At 41.9% G+C, this 22,805-nt stretch overlaps 1 protein-coding gene across 1 annotated transcript; it reads left to right on the forward strand.

Moving 5' to 3' along the window:
* Window positions 1-423: 423 nt before the first annotated feature.
* On the forward strand, window positions 424-17,584 carry LOC129527066 (coxsackievirus and adenovirus receptor-like). The gene is given in 4 exon segments (XM_063698412.1): window positions 424-3,062; window positions 16,145-16,860; window positions 16,863-16,907; window positions 16,910-17,584. Coding segments are annotated over 3 exon segments (1,092 nt in total). The 5' UTR covers window positions 424-3,062; window positions 16,145-16,271; the 3' UTR covers window positions 17,368-17,584.
* Window positions 17,585-22,805: the final 5,221 nt, after the last annotated feature.

The following is a 22,805-nucleotide window of genomic DNA, read 5'->3' on the forward strand; positions in this document are numbered from 1 at the left end:
TTTCTCCCTTTCCCCTTTTTAAAATATTTTACTTTTTAGGCTCTTTGGAATCCTGTAGATAGAGTTTTGGAGAATTAGACAAAACACTCACAGAAACTGCCAACCCTTGGATGAAATATGTTGTTACTGTGCTTTGGGATTAAAATAAGTAACTACAGTTTATAGAACTTTTATACTGATACACAGACACTAAAAAGGGAAAGGGTTTGGATGAGAAGCTCTGCTATGCAACCAGGAATCTCAGCCACTCATTTCTGTCTGAGCTGCAGGAGTTCCCTGTAAAGACAGGTTATGGAGTCTGTAGCTTCAGGAAAGATACTTAAAACCCCTCAGAGTTTCTCCGTTTTTCCCAGAGTTTCCCCAAAAAAGTTATGACATTTTATAAGAATGCTTCACTTGTGAAAAACTAATATCAAAGTTTTCTTGTAATTTATATTTAAGGATAAATCTTTATTCCATGTTTAATTTATTTAGCTTACCCTGTAGCTAATATTTCATGCTGAACACATTTTAAATGCTGTAAATGTAGGTAATATAATTTATGGATCATTAATGCCTCTTTAGTAGTTTAGAGAAAATGTCAAAAGAAATGGCCGCAGAATAAGCTGTGTGATTTGTAAAATTCTATGTCATTGACTCAAGTTTGTATGTCATCTCAAAATATATAGACATCTCAGAAAATATATTTGAAATAGCAAATTCCTGTTAGAAAAGAATAGTACTTAACTAGATAAGAATAACAAGTCACCATTATTTGAATTGTCTCCTATTAATTTTTGTTGTGTTGTGTTACTCATGTTTTACTTATGGGGGATATACATAACTCCTGCTGTTTTCAGAATTATTGTATGCCATCAGTATGAGAATGCAATTTAAGTTTCCTTGATGCTTTCTCACACCTCTATTACTAGAAATAAGAATACGGTAATATTGGCAAAGAAAATTGACCAGTTCAATAAAATTTTTTAGTAAATCTGATTGAAAATAAACATTTCTTACGGCTTTCTTACATCAATATTCTTATGTCTTAGACTACCGTATCTGAAATTAAGGCTTTGAAATTCTAATTATGTGCAAATGTGTAAAATATCATCATCTAATGCTATATAATATATTCTATTTCTATATTGTGATGGCAGATTTATAATTCTGGAAAGATATACTCAACATAAAATTTACCTTTTTAATCACTTTAAGTGCACAGTTTTGTGGCATTCAGTATATTTGCACTATTGTGCAACAGTCACCACCATAGACCTCCAAAACTTGTCTTCTTCTCCAACTAAAATGCTTTACTCATTGAACACCAACTTCCCATTCCTCTCCCTCTCCTTCCCCCCAGCAATCACCATTCTACTTTCTGTCTCTACAGATTTCACTAAGTAACTCATAGAAGTGGCATGACAGAATGTTTGAATTTTTCTGACTGGCTTATTTCACTTAGCATGACTTCAAGTTTCATCTATTTCGCAGCATGTGTGAGAATATATTTTAAGGCTGAATATTATTATGTTGCCGTATATACCACATTTTGTTTAACCACTCATCCATCAATATTCACATGGGCTGCTCCCTCCCTTTGATTATTGTGAATAATATTGCTAATGGACACGCTGCACAAACATCTGTTTGGTCCCTCCGCTCATTTATTTTGGATATGGATTTGCATTTTAATACAAAGGAGAAATTACACAGCTTTTTAAAAGTGTCCAAATAAAAAGGAGCACAACATCAGTAAAATATTAGAAAGTAGATTAGGGGGAAAAACAGGGAAGGAATTGAACTAAAAGTCAATAAGCTGCATAAGAGAGTTGCAAGAGTAGGAAAAAATTGACAATATTAACATAGAATTAAAGAGCGATAGGTCGATATTTAGAGAATTGTCGCATGTACTCATGTCGCCTGTGAACTGACATTTACATTATTATTCCAGGTTTCCAAAAGTCAGTGCAATATGAGAGTTTCATGATGCTAAGTAAACTGAAACATGATATATATTTTGATATATTGTCCTTGAGAGGAGGCTGAGTGGTAATTAGTGCAATTTTAAATTATGATATGATAATGCAGTCAATCTGCCAAACTGAAAAAAAGTATATATACAACATGTATACATTTCTCGCAAAATTCAGTTTTATCATACAATTAAATTATGATTTAAAACTACCTGACAATGGAGGAAAAAATAAAACAACATTTGCATTAATATTACCATAATTTTAATATTATTGTAAATATCAAAATATGTAGTACTTAGAGATAAACCAGCAAAACTACAAAACTACAAAATATTGCTAAATAAAATACTGCTAAAATAAATGAGACCTAAATAAATGGAAATTATGAGTCATAAATCTCAATATTGTTAAGATGTCTACTCTTTCCACATTGATCTATAACGATTCCAATCAAATCACAGCTGGATTTCTTATTTTAGAAATTGAGAAACTAAAATTCTGAAATGTACCTCGATGCGTACAGGACCTATAATGGCAAATTACTTTGAAAGGAAACAGTTACTTTGAAACCAGGTGCTGCTGGAGAATTAACAGCACCTGGATTCAAGACTTACAACATTACAGTAATACTTAAGACAATGTAGTACAAATATAGATATACACATGTATATCATCTATCAGCTAATTTTTGATAAAGTTCTTAGACCATTCATGGACATAACATTTTCAACAAATGCTTCTGAAACAATTAGATATCCCAGTATATATTTGTGTGTGTGTGTGTGTGTGAAGCTCAATACTTCACACCTGAGAGGTATGAGTGTGCATTACAAAAGAGAACTGGGAAGCTTTGAGAGTATTGGATATGCTCATTGTCTCCTTCATGGTGATTAATGGGCACATGTACATATCCAATTCATCTCATTTACACTTTAAATATTGGAAGTGTGTTTTATGTTCGTTAGACATGAATAAAGCTGCAAAATGTTATCAAAATATTCACTTACTATGCTTTTATTCATTTTCATCCCTCTCTCTGTAAACCTTCAGATAGAAAATGCAGTTGAAAGATATTTCATAAAGGAAGAAAAAGTAAGAATACAGGTGAGAGATATTACTGAGATTTTCTTTCAGTGCAATTCTGGTCTTTTCTGACTAGCAATATTTTTATGTGCAGAAGTAGTAGAAAGATAAATATTTTGTACAGTAGAAAAACACATCATTTCTGTGCCATGGAAGAGAGAACTCACAAAGATGACAGCTTCTGGCTATGTTGGATACTAACCAGTACTGTAAGTACCCAGCGATCTGATGTTAACATTGGCCGTAAAGCTCCTTTAATGTTCTTGCAATGATTTGAACCTGTTACTGGAACCCTCATCGCTTATTGAGTTGAAAAACATTGTTGATATGTGTTTATCTTATATTTGCAGTAGAGTCATAACTTTACTTCTTAGAAAATTATACATTAAACAAAAAAGGACACATGAAATTGTATATTGTTTAATGTTTCAACTGTGATAATCACTCCATATGCATATTTAAATTCCTATTTGATAAAGGATAGGAAATACAGAAAGAATTCTTGTGATAATAGAGAACACAGAACTGTTGAAAGGTGTTGAAGCTGAGCTGGAGAGAGTCACCAAGGCTGGCGCCAAAGCTGGCAAGGTCGGAGGGTTTCCTGCCTGGGTGGCACAGCTTGAGCTTGCCCTGCCTCACGAGTGGTGGAAACTGCAGACCCAGCTGGGCCCTGAGGCCTCTGCCTCAGCCTCCCGCCCGCTAGGAGCTGCGCTGAGGTCCCAGATAGGCAACCCTGGCGGGGCACCCCTGAGCGAAGGCGGCCCATGTGCGGGACAGCAGCAGGAGACCAGGGTCCAGGGACCCACCTCCCACCGCGGGAACCTCGAGCCTCCCTTGGCACCCCTAGCTTGGTCCGCCTGGCCTCCGGAGCCCGGTGTGCATCCTGGTCATGGGGACACCCACCAGGTGCCCAGGAGTCCCCCTCCGCCACAGCCTGCGGCTCCGCCGGCCCTCAAGCCTGGTGCGGGGACTCCAGCCCTGTCGCCTCTGCTCCTGCCAGGCCGGGACCTGTCCTCCTCCTGGGCGCCCGGCAGTAGGGGCGATGCACACGGCCCGCTGCCCTGCACAGCCTTTCACCGCACATCACCTCTCGCCCCTCCGCCCCGGGCCAGGACCTTCATGGCCACACAGAACCCCCCTTCCCGCTGCAGAGCTGCTGTGCTTCCCCCACCCACAGGGAAAAACGGCCGATCTCCAACCAAACAGAAATGTGTGTGTGACTCCTCTGGTTGGATACTGCCAGTCCCCACATTTTCTTCCGGGAGTTTTCTTGGCAGAAGGTGCCCAATGTTTGATGTTTCGCCAGCCATGAGGCTGAAAAGTGACAGCAATAGAGAAACACATCAGGCTTTCTGCTACAAAGATGACCTTCCCTTCTTCAAAACTCAGCAATCTCCACGGCACACAAAGGACTTAGGACTAGATGACCGAGCTGGAGTGCTCGCCCCAAAATGCAGGCCCGGAGTGGGTCACTTCCTTAGGGCAGGCCTAGGCTTGTCCTGGCTGCCCCGGCGCCTTTCTCCTCACTCCCACCCAATGCAGGGGACCCCAAAACTCGGCTGTTGGGGCTCCCTGCGCCTCCCTCCACAGAAGCCACCTCCTGCCCTCCAAGCTGGGGGTCTCCTGGGGCGTCCTGGGCTGAGAGGGAAAGACGCCAGCTCCGCAAGCCGGGAAGGGAACACCGCCACATTGTTACACGGACACACCACCACACTGTCACATGTACAGACACACGGAGACATTACCACACGGACACACCATCACACGGACACACTGGCACATTCACATGGACGGACACACAGACATACGGAGAAATCACCACACGGACACAACACCACACTATCACAGGACACACAGACACACGGAGACATCACCACATGGACACACCACCACACTATTACAGGGACACACACACGAGACATCACTACACTGTCACATGGACACACCATCACACACGAACACAAAAACACACTGCCACATGGACACTGCCACACACAGACACACCACCACACTGTCACATGGACACACCTCCACACTGTCAGATACCACCACACAGACACTGCCATGTGGAAACAAGGACACACAGACACTGTCACACGGATACACAAACACACTGTCACACGGAGACATCACCATGCAGATACGTGAACACACCACCACATGGACATAGCACCACACAGACACTCTGCTCCACGGACACACCACCACACAGACACACCACCACGCTGCCACACAGAGACACCACCACATCGTTGCCACACTTTCATGTGTCAGCTGGCGGTGTGGGCCCAACTCTTGGCTCTAATAGAGAAATTACTTACGCATATAGTGAAGGCAAGTTTTTTTTTTTTTTCTGAGGCGTAGTCTCGCTCTGTCCCCCAGGCTGGACTGCAGTGGTGCAATCTCGGCTCACTGTAAGCTCCGCCTCCCGGGTTCACGCCACTCTCCCGCCTCAGCCTCCCGAGTAGCTGGGACTACAGGAGCCCGCCACCAAGCCCGGCCACCTTTTGGGTGTTTTTAGTACAGACGGGGTTTCACGTTGCTAGCCAGGATGGTCTCGATCTCCTGACCTCGTGATCTGCCCGCCTTGGCCTCCCAAAGTGCTGGGACTACAGGCGTGAGCCACCGCGCCTGGCCAAGAATTTCTTTCCATCTCCTGTGTCATTGCTTTGGCAGTGGAAGTGCGCGTGGCCTCTAGAGTGGGTCCCAGGGTCAGGAAGGCCTGTAAGGTGGAGGGCAAGGTCTCTCTTTCCAGGCTGGAATGGAGGAAGATGTGGTGGCCGAGGGGCTGCATGTCCTCCTCACAGCAGGCCCCTGAGAACCTTTATCCTCCTGAGCCGCGAGTGTCCCTCAGGGGTGTCTAAAGCGCTGGGTTGGGCCCTTATAGGCCTTAGGAGCTCTGGCCCATTAGTGGTCAGTAAAACGCAGAGGTGAACACCATAGAACCACAGGTCCAGGAGAATTTTGTAAAAGCTCCGAGGATGCCCTTTTTTGTTCTCCCACTGCAAAATTGTTTTAAAAAGGAAAAAAATCCAGCAATGTCCGGGGAAAGTCAATACTGAGTGTCAGCGCGGGATGTGCCGCTGATACGATCCCGGCGTCCTGGCCGAAAGTGGCCTCCTCGGGGACCGCATCTCCGCGCACCATGGCAGCAAACGCCAGCGGTTTGTGGGCGGATGGTGTCCCTGTGGCCATCCCCGCTCCTGAGTGCGGAAGGACAGACAGGAGCGGGGACTTCTGGGTGTTCCTGGTGTCGGCCAGCTTGACGCTGTTGTTCCTCCTGGACGTCCGGGATTTGGAGAAGCACCTGGTTCCTGATGGAGGCCGTGGGCCTCTTGGTCCCCGCTTACCAGGCAGCGGCGCCAGCCTAGTTCTCAGCCCCGCCCCCGATGGGCGCCGCCTTCCATCAGGCCAAAGACTTTCCTCCAAACTGCCCTTCTTGGGGCGGGGAAGCAGCATCCTGGGCCTCCCCTGGGGCCTGTGGCGCTGGCAGCAGCTCCACGTTGAGGTCGCCTGCAGCCTGCACCGCGGAGCGCTGGAGGTCCCTGAACCCGGCGTGGGGAGGCCAATCCGCAGGTGCCTGGTGCCCGGTGCCGGCCGCAGTCTCAAAAGCGCCTGGAGGTGACATCCAGGAGCACCACCGCGCCGCCCGCAGGGAGACCCACGGCGAGGCGCGCCCCCTAAAGCGGCCAAGGAAGAAGCAGAAGGACAGGAAGGCACCCAGAGCTTGGGGTGATCTCAGGCCGCGCGCCCCAAGTTCCTGGTCTCCGGGAGGTTTTTTTTAAATTTCTTCCATATTATTATTTTTATTATTATTAACTTTTCAAGATGGATTAAAGACTTAAAGGTTAGACCTAAAACCATAAAAACCCTAGAAGAAAACCTAGGCAATACCATTCAGGACATAGGCATGGGCAAGGACTTCATGTCTAAATCACCAAAAACAATGGCAACAAAAGCCAAAATTGACAAATGGGATCTAACTAAACTAAAGAGCTTCTGCACAGCAAAAGAAACTACCATCAGAGTGAACAGGCAACTTACAGAATGGCAGAAAAATTTTGCAATCTACCCATCTGACAAAGGGCTAATATCCAGAATCTACAAAGAACTTAAACAAATGTATAAGAAAAAATCAAACAATCCCATCAAAAAGTGGGCGAAGGATATGAACAGACACTTCTCAAAAGAAGACATTTATGCAGCCAACAGACACATGAAAAAATGTTCATCATCACTGGCCATCAGAGAAATGCAAATCAAAACCACAATCCGGGAGGTCTTGCCAAAGACGATGTGGGCTTTCTGGGCAATGTCCAGCCTGAGCTAGAGCTTCTGGGACGCGGTCAAGTGGTCCTTTGGAGATTCCACGGCTTCGGATCCCTACTGCAGGATGCTCCGCTGTGTCTGCCAGCCTCTGGCGTTTTGCTGACGGGTAACCTTGGAATGTATAGAAATAAGAACACTGGGATGGCCCAGTCGTGCCCCAGGCATTCCTGCACACAGTGGTGGCAAAGGCAAGCACTCAGACAAAGTGCCCAGTCGGCTTGGTGAGAGTACTTTACAGGTTAGTGACACACTTGGTCCCGTGCTTGTGTCCTCTCATGTTTTCAGTTAACCTGCGGACGCCCAGGGGCTCCTACATCTCCACCGTGTTCTCCTCGGGCTGAAGCCCAAAGTCCCCCATTTTCTCCTCAAATGGCTCACAGAGCCACTTCTGCAGGCAGGAGGACAGCGGTGGGCTCAGTGGCTGACCTGGGAAGCCACATCTGAAGGAACTGCTGGGTGACTATGGCCGTAAGTCAATCAAAGCAGACTTTCCCTGGCTTGCTGCGCTACATTGATTTTGTTTTCATATTTTAAAAGACGCAGAAGGGAGGTCCTAGGAAATTTGCCCAATGCAGATGCTGACAAGAGTGGTGACATGAAAAAGATTACCCAGAAGGAAAACAAGAGCTATTTTCTAAACATCTGAAATCTGTGTAGGCTTTTGGAAAAGTGAAACTAGATGCAAAGCACCATGATATAATTCTGGCAATTTCCACTGACACAGAACTCAGTCAATCTGAATTAATCTAAGGGTTATAAGGAAAATGGCACTCCAAGAAGTACCTATTAACATCACTCAGCTGCTGTGAAATAGGCTTACAGACAACACGGAGTGTCAATTATCCAATGTTTAAAGTCAGTGATACAGATTGGACTACAATCTCTATGGCTCATAAAGTCTTCTTTAAAGGATTGATAGATGATTTATCTCATATGTAGACAATGATTCTCAGCAGTTAGCTAGCACAACTTGCTAATATCAATTGCTTGAGAAAAATCAGATAATTGCTTGAGAAAATTAGGACATTGCTTGAGGATGTTAGGTAATTAAATAAATTACTTTTTTTAAGAATAGTTTAATGTTTTGGCAAGTAGACTTTAAAATAGATTGGTAATATTTTAAAGGCTACTTTTAAAGAAGTAGCAATATAACATGTTTAATTATGAAAAATAATGTTGGAAACAATTCAATTTTCTATCACAGATAATTTCACAAATATGGAAATACCATCTCAATAATTAGAAGAAGTAGCAGCAATTTCTGTCATTTTTATGCAAGTTACTCCTAGTCCATTTATCTGGTCTTAAATAGTGTTTTTAAAATTTGTTTTCAAACAAGGCAAATCATAAATAATAGAATATATTTTACAATAATTGAAGGTAACAAAAAATAAGAGCCATTTAAAAAATTGTATTAGATTGTTTAAAAACGTTGTGGGTACATAGTATGTGTATGTATCTGTGGGGTCCCTGAGATGTTTTGATACAGGCATGCAATGTGAAATAAGCACATCTTGGGGAATGGGGTATCCCTCCCCTCAAGCATTTATCCTTCAAGTTATAAAAAAATTCAATTACAGTCTTAGTTATTTCAAAATGTACAATGAAATTATTATTGGATATAGTCACCCTATTGTGCTATAAAATAGTAGGTCTTATTAACTCTCTATTTTTATACCCATTAACCATCCCCACCTTCCAACAAAATCCCCCCCCCCCAACTACCTTTCCCAGCCTCTGATAACCATCCTTATACTCTCTATGTCCATGAGTTTGTTTTGATTTTAGATCCCACAAATAAGTAAGAACATGTAACATTTGTCTTTCTGTGCCTGGCTTATTTCACTTAATATAATGATCCATAATGTTCCATCAGTGTTACTGACAATGACTGGATCTTGTTCTTTGTTACAGCTGAATAGTCCTCCATTGTGTATATGTACCACATTTTCTTTATCCATTCATCTGTTGATGGACACTAAGGTTTCTTCCAAATCTTAGTTTTGTAAACAGTGCTGCAAAAAATATGGGAGTGCAGATATGTATTTGACATACTGATTTCCTTTATTTTTGGTATAGACCCAGCAGTAGGATTGCTAGATCATATGGTAGCTCAACTTTTAGTTTATTGAGAAACATCCAAACTGTTCACCTTGGTGGTTTTATTAATTTACATTCCCAGGAGCAATGTACAAGTGTTCCCTTTTCTCTGCATCCCTGCTAGCATTTGTTACTGCCTGTCTTTTGCATACAAGTCTTATAAACTGTGGTGAGATGATATCTCATTGTAGTTTTGATTTGCATTTCTCTGATGATCAGTGATATTGAGCACCTTTTCTTATACCTGTTTGCCATTTGTAGGTCTTCTTTTGAGAAATATCTATTCAAATCTTTTGCCCCCTTTTTTTTTAACCAGGTTATTAGATTGTTTCTTAAAGAGTTGTTTGAGCTTTTTATATATTCTGATTATTAATCCTTTGTTGGATGAGTAGTTTGCAAATATTTTCTCTCATTCTGTGGATTGTCTCTTAACTTTGTTGATTGTATCATTTTCTGTGCAGAAGCTTTTTAACTTAATGTGATCCATTTGTCCATTTTTGCTTTGGTTGCCTGTGCTTGTGGGGTATTGCTCAAGATATTTTTGCCCAGACCAATATCCTGGAGATTTTCCCCAAAGTTTTTTTGTACTAGTTTTATAGTTTGAGGTCTTAGCTTTACATCTTTAATCAACTTTGATTTTACTTTTGTATTCAGTGATAGATACTAGTCTGTTTTCATTCTTCTGCATATGGATATCCAGTTTTTTCAACACCATTTCCCACCAGTGTATGTTCTTGGCACCTTTGTCAAAAATGAGTTCACTGTAGGTATGTAGATTTGTTACTGGGTTCTCTATTGTGTTTCATTGATCTATGGGTCTCTTTTTATGCCAGTACCCTACTCTTTTGGTTACTGTAATTCTGTAGTATAATATGAAGTTAGATAATATAATTCCTCCAGTTTTATTTATTTATTTTTGTTTAGGATAGTATTATTTCTTATACTGAAAGCATTCTATGTTATTATTAATCTAATTTTGCAGTTTTACAATGCTATCCTCTTTTACAAAGCTGTGATCAACTCAAAGTCCAGATCAGGGTCAACTGTAGCTATTTGCAAAAGTAGCAATATTCTGGCCGGGGGTGGTGGCTCATGCCTGTAATCCCAGCACTTTGGGAGGCCAAGACAGGCAGGTCACCTGAGGTCAGAGGTTCAAGACCAGCCTGGCCAACATGGTGAAACCCTGTCTCCAATAAAAATACAAAAATTAGCCGGGGATGATGGCAGATGCCTGTAATCCCAGCTACTCAGGAGGCTGAGGCAGGAAAATCACTTGAACCCGTGAGGTGGAGGTTACGGTGAGCCCAGAATGCACCATTGCACTTCAGCCTGGGTAACCAAGTGTGACTCCATCTCAAAAAAAAAAAAAAAAAAAAAGCACAATACTGTGTAATTATTGAGAGCATAATTCACTATTATGTGGATCAGAGAGCAGAGGATTCTGAATGCATGAACATATCTTTAACATTTCAATACATTACTCATAATTACTAATGAACTAAAGAGAAACCAAGAAATTATGGTGATAGTTATATTGACTTGGTGAAATGTAGACACAAAATAACGGTAAGATGAGAAATGTGTTAACGTAGTCTATAAGGGCATGCAAGAATAAAAATAGGTGAGAAAACAGGAGAGGTTTTCAAGAGCTTTCTGGTCATGTAAGTCAATTTGTATCGGTTAATTTTTAAAAGGTTTATTTACATGCAATAAACTGCACATACTTCAATTGTACATTTTGATAATTCTTGGCATTTGTAGCTCTACAAAACCAACAACATATGAAAATAGCAAACATATCCATTACCTTTACCACCAAAGTTTCCTTGTGCTTTTTCTACTCACTTTTTCCTGCCTATCCCCATTCCATCCACAGGCAACCACTGATCCACTTCTAGTCACTATCCGTGAGTTTTTATTTCCAAATACATAAAATCATAGGGTATGTATACTTTCTGATCACTCAGCATCACTGTTTTTGAGATTTATTCATGTTGCTACATGTATCAATTGTTCTGTTCTTACTAGGGAGTATTATTTCATTATATACAGATACCATAGTAAGTTTATAAGTCACAAATTCACCTGTCCATGGATATTTGGACTGTTTTCAGGTTTTGGCTGTTGCAAGTAAAGCTGCTATGAAGATTCATGTAAAATCTTTTGAATGGGCATATGCTCTTAGGTTTTCATCTCTACTGGAATAGATAGCTATATGGCTATCATGTCTGTAATATGCAAACACAAAGCCTGACAAAACTGATTTCTAAAGTGGAAATTCCACTGGAGAACCTTGACTCCAACCTGGCTTTTGAGATTATCTCCTATGTCTGGTGCAATGATTGGTCCTGGGGTAGCCACATGACCCAAGGGGGACCATGTTTAAACTTCTGAGTTTTCACCGAGGTTAACATGCATTTGTTGAAAGAGAAACCCCTTTTCCCCTACTCCCCCAGCTGCAAATGCCTTCAGGGATTATATCATGTTGGAACATTTGGTTACAGAGTTTCCTAAATTTTGGGGATAAAAATTGTTCAAGTAGGTAAAAATGGAGCACACACAAAGAAAAAAGGAGTCCAGAAATATCAAATAAAGAAAGGGCCTCCATAAAATCATTTGAACTTATGATTAATTCATTAGTCATTAAAATAAGTTTAGTGTACAAAGAATCATCCCTCCAACCACCCTTTATTCCTTCACCAGGTTTAAGTTACATTTTTAAACTTGCAAACAAAAGATTTGTCATTAACTTAGACATCAAAATCCCTTGTCTCCAAGAGCAATCATTCAACTCTGTCCCTCTCATTATTACAATAATATGTTCACTTTATTCTGCATACACCTGCTCGTTGCCCTTGTCTCCCTATTCTACTGTTAAAGTTATATCCAGACATTTATTTCATTTTATATCAAAGAAACTGTATACATGTTTTTAATCTTAAAAAAATTTCTGAGTAATCTTCTGTCTCACATTCGATTTTAAGCCACCCAAGAAGCATTATTTTTTCATTTAGCATTTTAACTTTTCTAACCCAGGACTTTTATAGTAGATATTATGTCTTTTTCTAAATGTCCTGCTTCAATTTACATTTTAAATCTAATTTTTAAAAAGTGTATGTTTTGAATATTAGCATCATGCATCTCAGGCCTAAATATCCCTTGATAACTAATATTGTCTTTTTTTCTCTACATTTTCCACATATTTCAATGGGGAGCTATATTGCCTGCCACAATAAAAGTTTTTGTCAATATAACATAACACATAGGCAAAATATTGTTTCCAAGTGATTGATGATGTGGTGCCTTCAGTCTAGTCCCAACCCCTCAATGTAATCATCATCCCTAAATCTAATGAAATAGGAAATAAATATTTCATTTTGTTTCTAAAATTCAGCAGAAAAATATACAGCCTGTCACATATAGCCTGTAACACCAACATATAAAAATTAAAGCAGTTCCTTCTCCACTCCCACTGCTTCACTTGACTAGCCTTAAAAAATAATAATAATAATAAATAAAAGCAAAATTGTTCCTTTACTTATCTTTGAAATCTAATGGACATACTATCAGAAAAGCTCTTATATATATGGAGGGCCTCTATAAAATATAAACTGTTAACTAGAAAAGTAGATTTATATGATAGTTAAATTTAAAACACAATTATATATAGTACCTTCCCAAATGCACCAGTACTTATTTCAGAATGCATGATGTAATTGACTAAACCATTTAGGGCTAGACCTCTGAAATAAAAGGCATTCACACTTTGTGATTCCTGGGGAAATATTCAAAATAGAAACTTGCAGAACCTTTACCTGATCATGATAAAAAAAAGTTCCTACTTGTTAATATGCCACATCTTTTACAAGGTCAGCAAAAAGAGATTATCCCATAATAAAAGCTAATGGCCAAAATTATCTGCCTTACTTTAGTTACCATAATATCTATTAAGTGTAAATTTCTTCTGAAAGAAAACAGATACATTTTTCTCAGAAATGTCTTTAGATGAAGATCTAGCACATCTGTGTTCCTCACTTTTTAAAATGTTGATTTTATTGGTAAATAAATATATATAGGGTACAATGTGGTACGATACATGTAGATATTGTGAAATGGACTAATTAGGCTAAATAACGTATCCTTCACCTCAGATATGTATTACATTATGGTGAAACATTTAAAATGTACTATTTTAGCACTTTTAAGATATGCACTACATTATGAGTAACTGCAGTCACTTTGCTGTGCACCATATCACCAGAATGTCTTTCTCCTAACTGAAACATTATCCCATTCAATATTTCCCCTTTTTCCACCCCTGCCCCCCACCCTGCTCAGCCTCTGATAAACCACCATTCTATTCTTAACTTCTATGAGTGCACAGTTTTGGATTTCACATATAAGTGATACTATGAGATATTTGTCTTTCTGTGTCTGGCTTATTTTACTTAGCATAATGTCCTCTAAATTCATCCACGTTTTTGCAAATGACAGAATTTCATTCATTTATAAAGATAAGTAGTATTTTTGTAGGCATCCTACATATACTTTTAACTTTCCACAGCTTTATTGAGATATAATTTATACATTGTGTAATTCACTCATTTAAAGTACAAACTTCAAATTCTTTTAGTATATTAACTGGATGGACAAATAATCATCATAATACAATTTTAGAACATTTTATTTTCCTTAAAAGAGACTTGCACCCATTAGCAATCTTTCCCCATTTTCTCCAGCCTTTTTTAAACCCCTCCTAGTCTAGGCAACCACTCGTCTACTTTCTGACTATGAATTTGTCTATTCTGGACATTTCACATAAATGGAATCATAATAACACATAGTCACTTTTTACTCACATCTTTCACCTAACATATTTTTAATGTTCATCCATTTTGGAGCATGCATTAACAGTTTTTTACCTTTTCTTGCTAAATAAGATTCTATTTTATGGACACACCACATTTTATTTATCCACTCCTCAGCTGATGAACATTTCTGTTGTTTTCTACTTTGTGTTGCTATAAACATTTGTGTACTACTGTTTGTGTAGCATTTGTTTTATTTTCTTTTTGGTAAACACATAGGAGTTGAATTGCTGGGTCACGTGATAACTCTATGTTTAACCATTTGAAGAACTGCGAGACTGCTTTACATTTAAAGTTTCACCAGTGGTGTAGAAGGGTTCCAAGTTTTCCACATATTTTTATCTATTCTTCAGTTGATAAGCACTTAGGTTGTTTCTAATTCATGGGTATTATGAATAATGCTGCAATGAACATGAAATTGCAGATGTCTGTTTTTGACATACTGATTAAAATTCCTTTGGACACGTATCCAGAAGTGGGATTGATGGATCATAGGGTAAATATATTTATAATTTCTTGAGGAAGCTTCATACTGTTTTCCAAGATGGCTGTACTAATTTCCATTCTTACCAACAGTGCACAGGGTTTCTTTTTCTCCACATCCTCATCAACACTTATCTTCCATCTTTTTTTATAATAGCCCTAGTAAAATGTGTGAGGTGATATCTCATTGTGGCTTTGATTTGCATTTCTCTGATAATTAGAAATGTTTATGATTTTTTCATGTACCTGTTGGCCTTTTGTATGCCTTATGAAATGTCTATTCTGGTTCTTTGCTTATTTTTTTTAATAAGCATAGTTTTATTCTTATTTTTGAGTAGGTTGAGTTACTTATATATTATTATATGAGCCCCTTATCTGATGTATGGTTTAAAAATGTTATCCCATTTGTGGGTTCTCTTCATTCTATTATCACTTCTTTTCCTGTGGAAAAGCTTTTTAGTTTTATGCAATCTCATTCATGTGTTTTTGCTTTTGTTGCCTGTGCTTTTGGAATAATCTACAGAAAATCATAGCTCAGGCCAATGTCATACAGTCTTCTTGTATATTTCCTTGTAGTAGTTTTACATTTAAGTCTTTAATTTTGATTTCATGCTTGTATAAAGAGCAAAAGAAAAGTCAAATTTTATTCTTCTGTATGTGGATAGTCAGTTTTTTCTACACCATTTATTGAAAATAATTTTCTTTCTTCATTGTGTATTTTTAGTTATTTTATCAAAAAGTCAATTGACCACAGACATACGGATTTATTTACGGGTTCTATATCCCTTTGCACTGTTCTACATGTCTGTTTTTATGCCACTGCTATGTTGTTTTAATTACTATAGCTTTGTAATATAGTTTGTAATCGGGTAGTCTGATGCCTCCAGCTTTATTCTTTTTGTTCAAGATTGCTTTGGTTAGTCAGGGTCTTTTGTGGTTTCATACAAATTTTAGCAGTAATTTTTCTATTTCTGGGAATTTGATAGTGGTTGCATTTAATCTGTAGATTGCTTTGGGTAGCATTGACACTTTTACAATACTAATTTTTGAATCAATCAATAAAGGATGTTTCTCCATTTATTTATGCCATTTTAATTTTTTTATCAATGTGCTATAGTTTTCAGTGTGCAAATCTTTCACATTCTTGATTAAATTTACTCCTAAGTCTTTTATATATTTTTATATCTGTTTTGATTCTATTATAAATTGAATTGCCTTATTAATTTATTTTTCAGGTAATAGTTTGTCATTAATGTATAGAAACAATAATGCTATCTGTATGTTGATTTTGTAACTATTAACTTTATTGAATTTCTTTATCAGCTTTAACCGTTTATTTTGGTGGAGTCTTTAAGATTTTCTCTACCTTGAGTGCGCCAGGCGCGGGGAGCCTAGGACCTGGAACGAGAGCCGCCTACCTGCAGCCGCCGCCCACGGCACAGCAGCCACCATGGCGCTCCTGCTGCGCTTCGTGCTCCTGTGCGGAGTCGCGGATTTCATCAGAGGTTGGAGTATCACTACTCCTGAGCAGATGATTGAAAAAGCCAAAGGGGAAACTGCCTATCTGCCATGCAAATTTACGCTTAGTCCTGAAGACCAGGGACCACTGGACATCGAGTGGCTGATATCACCAGCTGATAATCAGAAGGTGGATCAAGTGATTATTTTATATTCTGGAGACAAAATTTATGATGACTACTATCCAGATCTGAAAGGCCGAGTACATTTTAAGAGTAATGATCTCAAATCTGGTGATGCATCAATAAATGTAACGAATTTTCAGCTGTCAGATATTGGCACAGATCAGTGCAAAGTGAAAAGAGCTCCTGGTGTTGCAAATAGGAAGATTCAGCTGGTAGTTCTTGGTAAGCCTTCAGGTACAAGATGTTACGTTGATGGATCAGAAGAAATTGGAAGTGACTTTAAATTAAAATGTGAACCAAAAGAAAGTTCACTTCCATTACAGTATGAGTGGCAAAAATTGCCTGACTCACAGAAAATGCCCACTTTATGGTTAGCAGAAATGACTTCATCTGTTATATTTGTAAAAATGCTTCTTCTGAGTACTCTGGGACATACAGCTGTACATCAGAAACAGAGTGGGCTCTGATCAGTGCCTGTTGCGTGTAAACGTTGTCCCTCCTTCAAATAAAGCTGGACTAATTGCAGGAGCCATTATAGGAACTTTGCTTGCTCTAGTGCTCATTGGTCTTATCATCTTTTGCTGTCGTAAAAAGCGCAGAAAAGAAAAATATGAAAAGGAAGTTCATCACGATATCAAGGAAGATGTGCCGCCTCCAAAGAGCCGTACGTCCACTGCCAGAAGCTACATAGGCAGTAATCATTCATCCCTGGGATCCATATCTCCTTCCAACATGGAAGGATATTCCAAGACTCAGTATAAACGAGTACCAAGTGAAGACTTTGAACGCACTCCTCAGAGTCCGACTCTCCCACCTGCTAAGGTAGCTGCCCCTAATCTAAGTCGAATGGGCGCGATTCCTGTGATGATTCCCGCACAGAGCAAGGATGGGTCTGTAGTATAGAGCCTCCATACGTCTCATCTGTGCTCTCCGTGTTCCTTTCCTTTTTTTTGATATATGAAAACCTATTCTGGTCTAAATTTTGTTACTAGCCTCAAAATGTATCAAAAAATAAGTTAATCAGGAGCTGTAAGGAATATATTTGTAAAAATTTTTGTTTGGTTATATCGAAATAGTTACGGGCATTAAAGTTAGTAAAGACAAGTTTACCATCTGAAAAGGCTGGATTTTCTTTAAGAGGCTGATTATAAAGGTTTCTAAGTGTTATCAGTACCTAAGTAAGATGTAGCACTTTGAGTATGAAATCATAGGTGAAGAAATCGGTGAACTTACTTGCATACCAAGTTGATACTTGAGTAACCATCTGAAAGTGGTACTTGATAATTTTTACCATTATTTTTAGGATGTGTATCTCATTTATTTATGGCCCACAAGTCTCCCCCAAATTAGTACAGAAACATCACTGACAAAATTACTTATGTACGTTTGTACTTGTTTTCACAGCTCCTTGGAAAACTCTGTGTTCGGAATATCTCTAAAAACATAGAAAACCCTACAGTGGTTTAGAAATTACTAATTTTACTTCTAAGTCATTCATAAACCTTGCCTATGAAATGACTTCTTAAATATTTAGTTGATAGACTGCTACAGGTAATAGGGACTTAGCAAGCTCTTTTATATGCTAAAGGAGCATCTATCAGATTAAGTTAGAACTTTTGCAGTCTGCCACATATTGAGATGGCACTAGGTGCAATAGCAGGGATAGATTTTGTTGGTGAGAGGTCTCATGCCTTGAGATCTGTGGTGGTGTTTAAAATGGTGGCCAGCCAGACCAAGGATGTAGTATCTCATAGTCCCCAACTAAATGCTGGCTTTCCACCTTAGGTGATATTTTTCTAATTAGAAAAATATTATAACTCATTTATTGTTGGACAATTATAGATTGAAATTTCCTAATTCTAAATTTTAAGTGGCTCTTCGGTTTCAGTGCTCTATGTTGTTTGTTGTTGGTTTTGGATGGCATTACATATTATATGTTCTAGAAACATGTAATCCTAAATTTACCCTCTTGAATATGATCCCTGGATGATATTTTTATCATAAATGCAGAATAATCAAATACATTTTAAGCAAGTAAGTGTCCTCCATCAATTCCATATTCCAGACTTGGAAGGATGTACAGTTGCTGTTGTGTGATCAAACACGTCTCTGTGTAGTTCCAGCAAATCAAGCTGAGCTTCAAAAAAGTTTGAGTCTTAGTTTTGTGAAAGTGATTTATTCTTAAAAAAAAAAAGAAAGAAAGAAAAAAGAAAAAGAAAAAAGATAAGAAAAAGGAGTAAAGCGACCACTCCTCCTTGTCAAATGTGCTAAATATCATTTTAGGAGAAGAAAGTGGATGTATTGTATCTCCCTTAAGATTGTGAGGGAGTGTGGATACAGTAGAATGAGCCAATAGTTTCTTTATAATAAATACAGTCTGCAATAAATTATTTCACTAGCTCTAAAACCTTTCCCTAGATTTTAGTGGGGAGTTGGTTTCTGTTAATATCTTTTGGTGCTGTGGTGGTAAATGCTACATTATAAACGGTGGCATGTATTTACAGTTACAGTATTGTGTGTACACTTTTTAATGGTAAACTTAAGCTGAATGTGTAATGGATTTGTGTATAGTTTTACATATTTGGAAGCATTTTAAAAATAGGTTTTAACCTTACATAAAATTACTTTTATACTTGTGTTAACATTTTCTTCTGTGCCTTTTGGGTAATTTAATTTCTGTTATGAATTTCTGGTGCCTATGAGCTAGCTATCACCTACCTGAAAGTTGCTTAGAGGTGAAGTTACTGTTTCTAAAAACACATCACTGTGACATCTTTCTATCCTCATATTTTCAAGCTTGCCTCTTTTCTGTTCTTTGTGGATATAACTTAAGTGATTGTGTTATTCATAAAGATTTAGAAATTTCAATATTCCCAACACTCTGACTATGTTTCTGATTTTATAACAGTAGCCATTTTTGAATATCAGATGTTTGGCCTGTTCTATATGAATAAAGTTTATTTATAAAATATTATAAAAATAAGTAAATAGAACATTAATAATAAAAAAAGATTTTCTGTATCTTAAGATTATATTTTCAGAAAACAGAAACAATCTTACCTCTTCCTTCCCTATATGGATTTCTTTTATTTCTTTGTCTTGTGTAATTGATCTGGCTAGGCAATTACACATAATGTTTTCAGCATTTGTAATTTTACATCAAATCCATCCATTGTAGCACATTGACTGCTACTTTTCAACTTGTAAACCTGGACATTTATTACTACTCTTCCTCCAGTACAGGAGTCCATGGCCCGGTGTAGGCCCTACTGTGCCACAGTCCAGGGCACGGCTGGGCGCAGGTTCTCTTGTGCAAGAGTCCGCAGCTCTGCGGAGCAAGAGTTCTCCAGTGCCTTAGACCAGGGTGAGGCAGGGGTGAGGCTCCTTCAGTAGCTCAGTCCAGGACGCAGCCCTGCGAGGGTCCTCCTGTGCAGGAGTACACGATGCTGCAGGGTCCTACTGTGCCTTAGTCCAGGACGCCAGGGGGCTGGGTCCTCTGCTGCCATAGTCCAGGATGCGAGGGGCTGGGTCCTCTGGTGCCATAGTCCAGGATGCGAGGGGCTGGGTCCTCTGGTGCCATAGTCCAGGATGCGAGGGGCTGGGTCCTCTGGTGCCATAGTCCAGGATGCGAGGGGCTGGGTCCTCTGGTGCCATAGTCCAGGATGCGAGGGGCTGGGTCCTCTGGTGCCATAGTCCAGGATGCGAGGGGCTGGGTCCTCTGGTGCCATAGTCCAGGATGCGAGGGGCTGGGTCCTCTGGTGCCATAGTCCAGGATGTGAGGGGCTGGGTCCTCTGGTGCCATAGTCCAGGCTGCCGGGAGCTGGGTCCTCTGGTGCCATAGTCCAGGGTGCAGTGGAACAGGAGTCCTGTGGAGCAGCAGTCCAGGGCGCGATGGGGCGTGGATCCTCAGGTGCCGCAGTCCAGAACACTGCAGGACGGGATTCCTGCCTTGCTATATCCAGGGTGCCGCGGGGCGGGGGTTCTCTTGTGCAGGAGTCCAGGACGTGGTGGAGCAGAAGTCCTCCGTGTAGGTGTCCTCCGGTGCTGGAGTCCAGAGCTCAGTGAGGCTGGGTCCTCCCGTGCCATAGCGTAGGGCATGGTGGGACAGGGATCCTGCCCTGCGATAGTCCAGTGCTTGAGTCCGCAGTAAGGCAATGGTCCTCCAGTGCTGGAGTTCACTGTGTGGTGGGGTCGGGGTCCTTCGGTGACTTAGTCCAGGGCGTGCCAGGGCGGGGGTCCACAGTTGCCATAGTGAGGATCCTGGAGGAGGGTGGTTCCTGCCTTGCTGTAGTCCGGGGAGCAGGGGGCAGGGGTTCTCTCTTGTCAGAGTCTCTGGCGCGATGGGGGTGGCCTGGGGGTTTTCCTATGCGATAGCCCACTGGGCGGTGAAGCCGGGTCCTCCCGTGCCTTTGTCCAGGGCGCAGGGGGGCGAGGGTCTTCGGTGGTGGAGTCCGTGGAGCAGCAGGACGGGGGTCCTGCAGTGCCATATTCCAGGCTGCGGCGGAGTGGGGGACCTGTCCTGCAGTGGTCCAGGGCATGCGGGAATGGTGGTCCTCCTGTGCCATAGTCCAACGCGCAGCGGGGCGGGGGGTCACCTCGTCCTGCAGTCCACCAACCACGAGGCCCGGTTGCTGCTGTGCCTCAGTCCAGTGCGCGGTGGGACGGCGGTCCTGCTGTGCTGTAGTGCAGGACGCGGTGGCGCAGGGGTAGTCCAGAGAGCGCCGTGGCAGGGGGTCCTCCAGTGCTGGAATCCAGTGCAAGGCGGGTCAGGGGTCTTACCGTGCCGAAGTCGGTGGCGGGGGTCCTCCCGTGCCATAGTCTAGGGGGCGACGGTGCAGGGTTCTCTAGTGCAGGTGTCCAGGGTGTGGCAGGGCAGGAGTCCTCTGGTGCAGGAGTCCAGAACCTAGCCGAGGAGTCCTCCAATGCCAGAGGCCAGGGCTCTGCGGGGCCGGGTTCCCCCATGCCAGAGTGTAGGGCGTGTTCAGGCGAGGGTCTTGGCGTGCAGTAGTCCAGGGTGCGGTGGGGCAGGGGTAGTGCAGACCTCCATGGCGGGGGTCCCTCTGTGCAGGAGCCCAGTGCCCGGCGGATCGGGGGTCCTTCTGTGCTGTAGTCCAGGGCACGGCAAGGTGTGGGTCCTCTGGTGCCCTAGTTCGGGGGCGGCGAGTCAGAGGTTCTCCCGTGTCTTGGTCTAGGGCGTGGAAGGACTGGGGTCCTGGAGTCCACGCGGTAGCACAAGTTGCCCCAGGACCAGGTCCTCTGGAACCGCAGTCCAGGGCACTGAGGGGCAGGAGTAGTTCAGGGCGAGCCAGGGCCCAGGTCCTCGGGAGCCAGAGTCCAGGGTGTGGAGGGGTGGGGGTTCTGCAGTGCACAGTCCAGGACACCGCGGGGCGGGGCAGAGCAGGGATCCTCCGGTGCCTTAGTCCAGGGCTGAGCCGCGGGAGAGGTCCTTCAGTAGCCTAGTCTAGCGCATGGCGTTGCAGGTGTCCTCCAGTGCCTGAGGCCACGGCAGGTCGCGGGTCCCACTGTGCTCTAGTTCAGGATGGAGCAGGTCTGAGGTCTTCTGTTGCCTCAGTCTAGGGCGCTAGAGAGCGGGGATCCTCTGGTGCCAGAGTCAATGGATCCACCGGTCGGGGTCCTCCCATGTCTTAGCCCCGGGAGGGGAGAGGCGGAGGTCCTCCTTTGCCCTAGTCCAAGGCATTGTGAGGCCCCACTCCTGCATTCTTAACTGTCTGTGCCTCTGCCGCCGCGGGGGAAAACTGCACCATCTCAGGCAAGCCTAACAGAGCAGCTGTCCTTAAAAGATTCCCAGTTGAGTGTGGTTCGGAGCAGGCCTGAGAAGTGTGCCCTTAGATGGCTTCAAGGGCTCTGGGCAGTGTTTAAGGAATCCAGCTGACCTCAGTTACTCCGAGCCCTTTTCCACTCAGCAGAACTTCTGGCCACCGGGTCCTCTATCTGCGGAGCCCTTCTATCATCCCAGATCCCCACAGGGTGGACTCCGTCTCATCCTCACAATCTCAGCTCAGGCCTTATTCATCACGGCATTCCTGGCACCAGGCCTGGCCCATGAGAAATGGGTCAGATTAAGAGCTAAATGTGTTTCCATGGTCACTTGTTTTCTTCAGGCCTCCTTTCTTTGTGCCAGCATCTTTGGGTTTTGGTTAAAGTTTTCAGCAGCTGCCTGAAGTTCCATTTTTCTTACCAAGTAAGAGACATAGCTTCATGAAAACAAAGGCAGAACGCTTGTGACCAGAGAACTCCCAGTCCTCTCCCTGCGTAGGAAAACTGGACTTCTCCGGAGGGCTCCAGCTCCTGGGCAAATCTCTAGGGCCACTTAATCGGGC

Source organism: Gorilla gorilla, chromosome 16 (genome assembly GCF_029281585.2).
Source record: "Gorilla gorilla gorilla isolate KB3781 chromosome 16, NHGRI_mGorGor1-v2.1_pri, whole genome shotgun sequence".
NCBI classification, from domain to species: domain Eukaryota; kingdom Metazoa; phylum Chordata; class Mammalia; order Primates; family Hominidae; genus Gorilla; species Gorilla gorilla.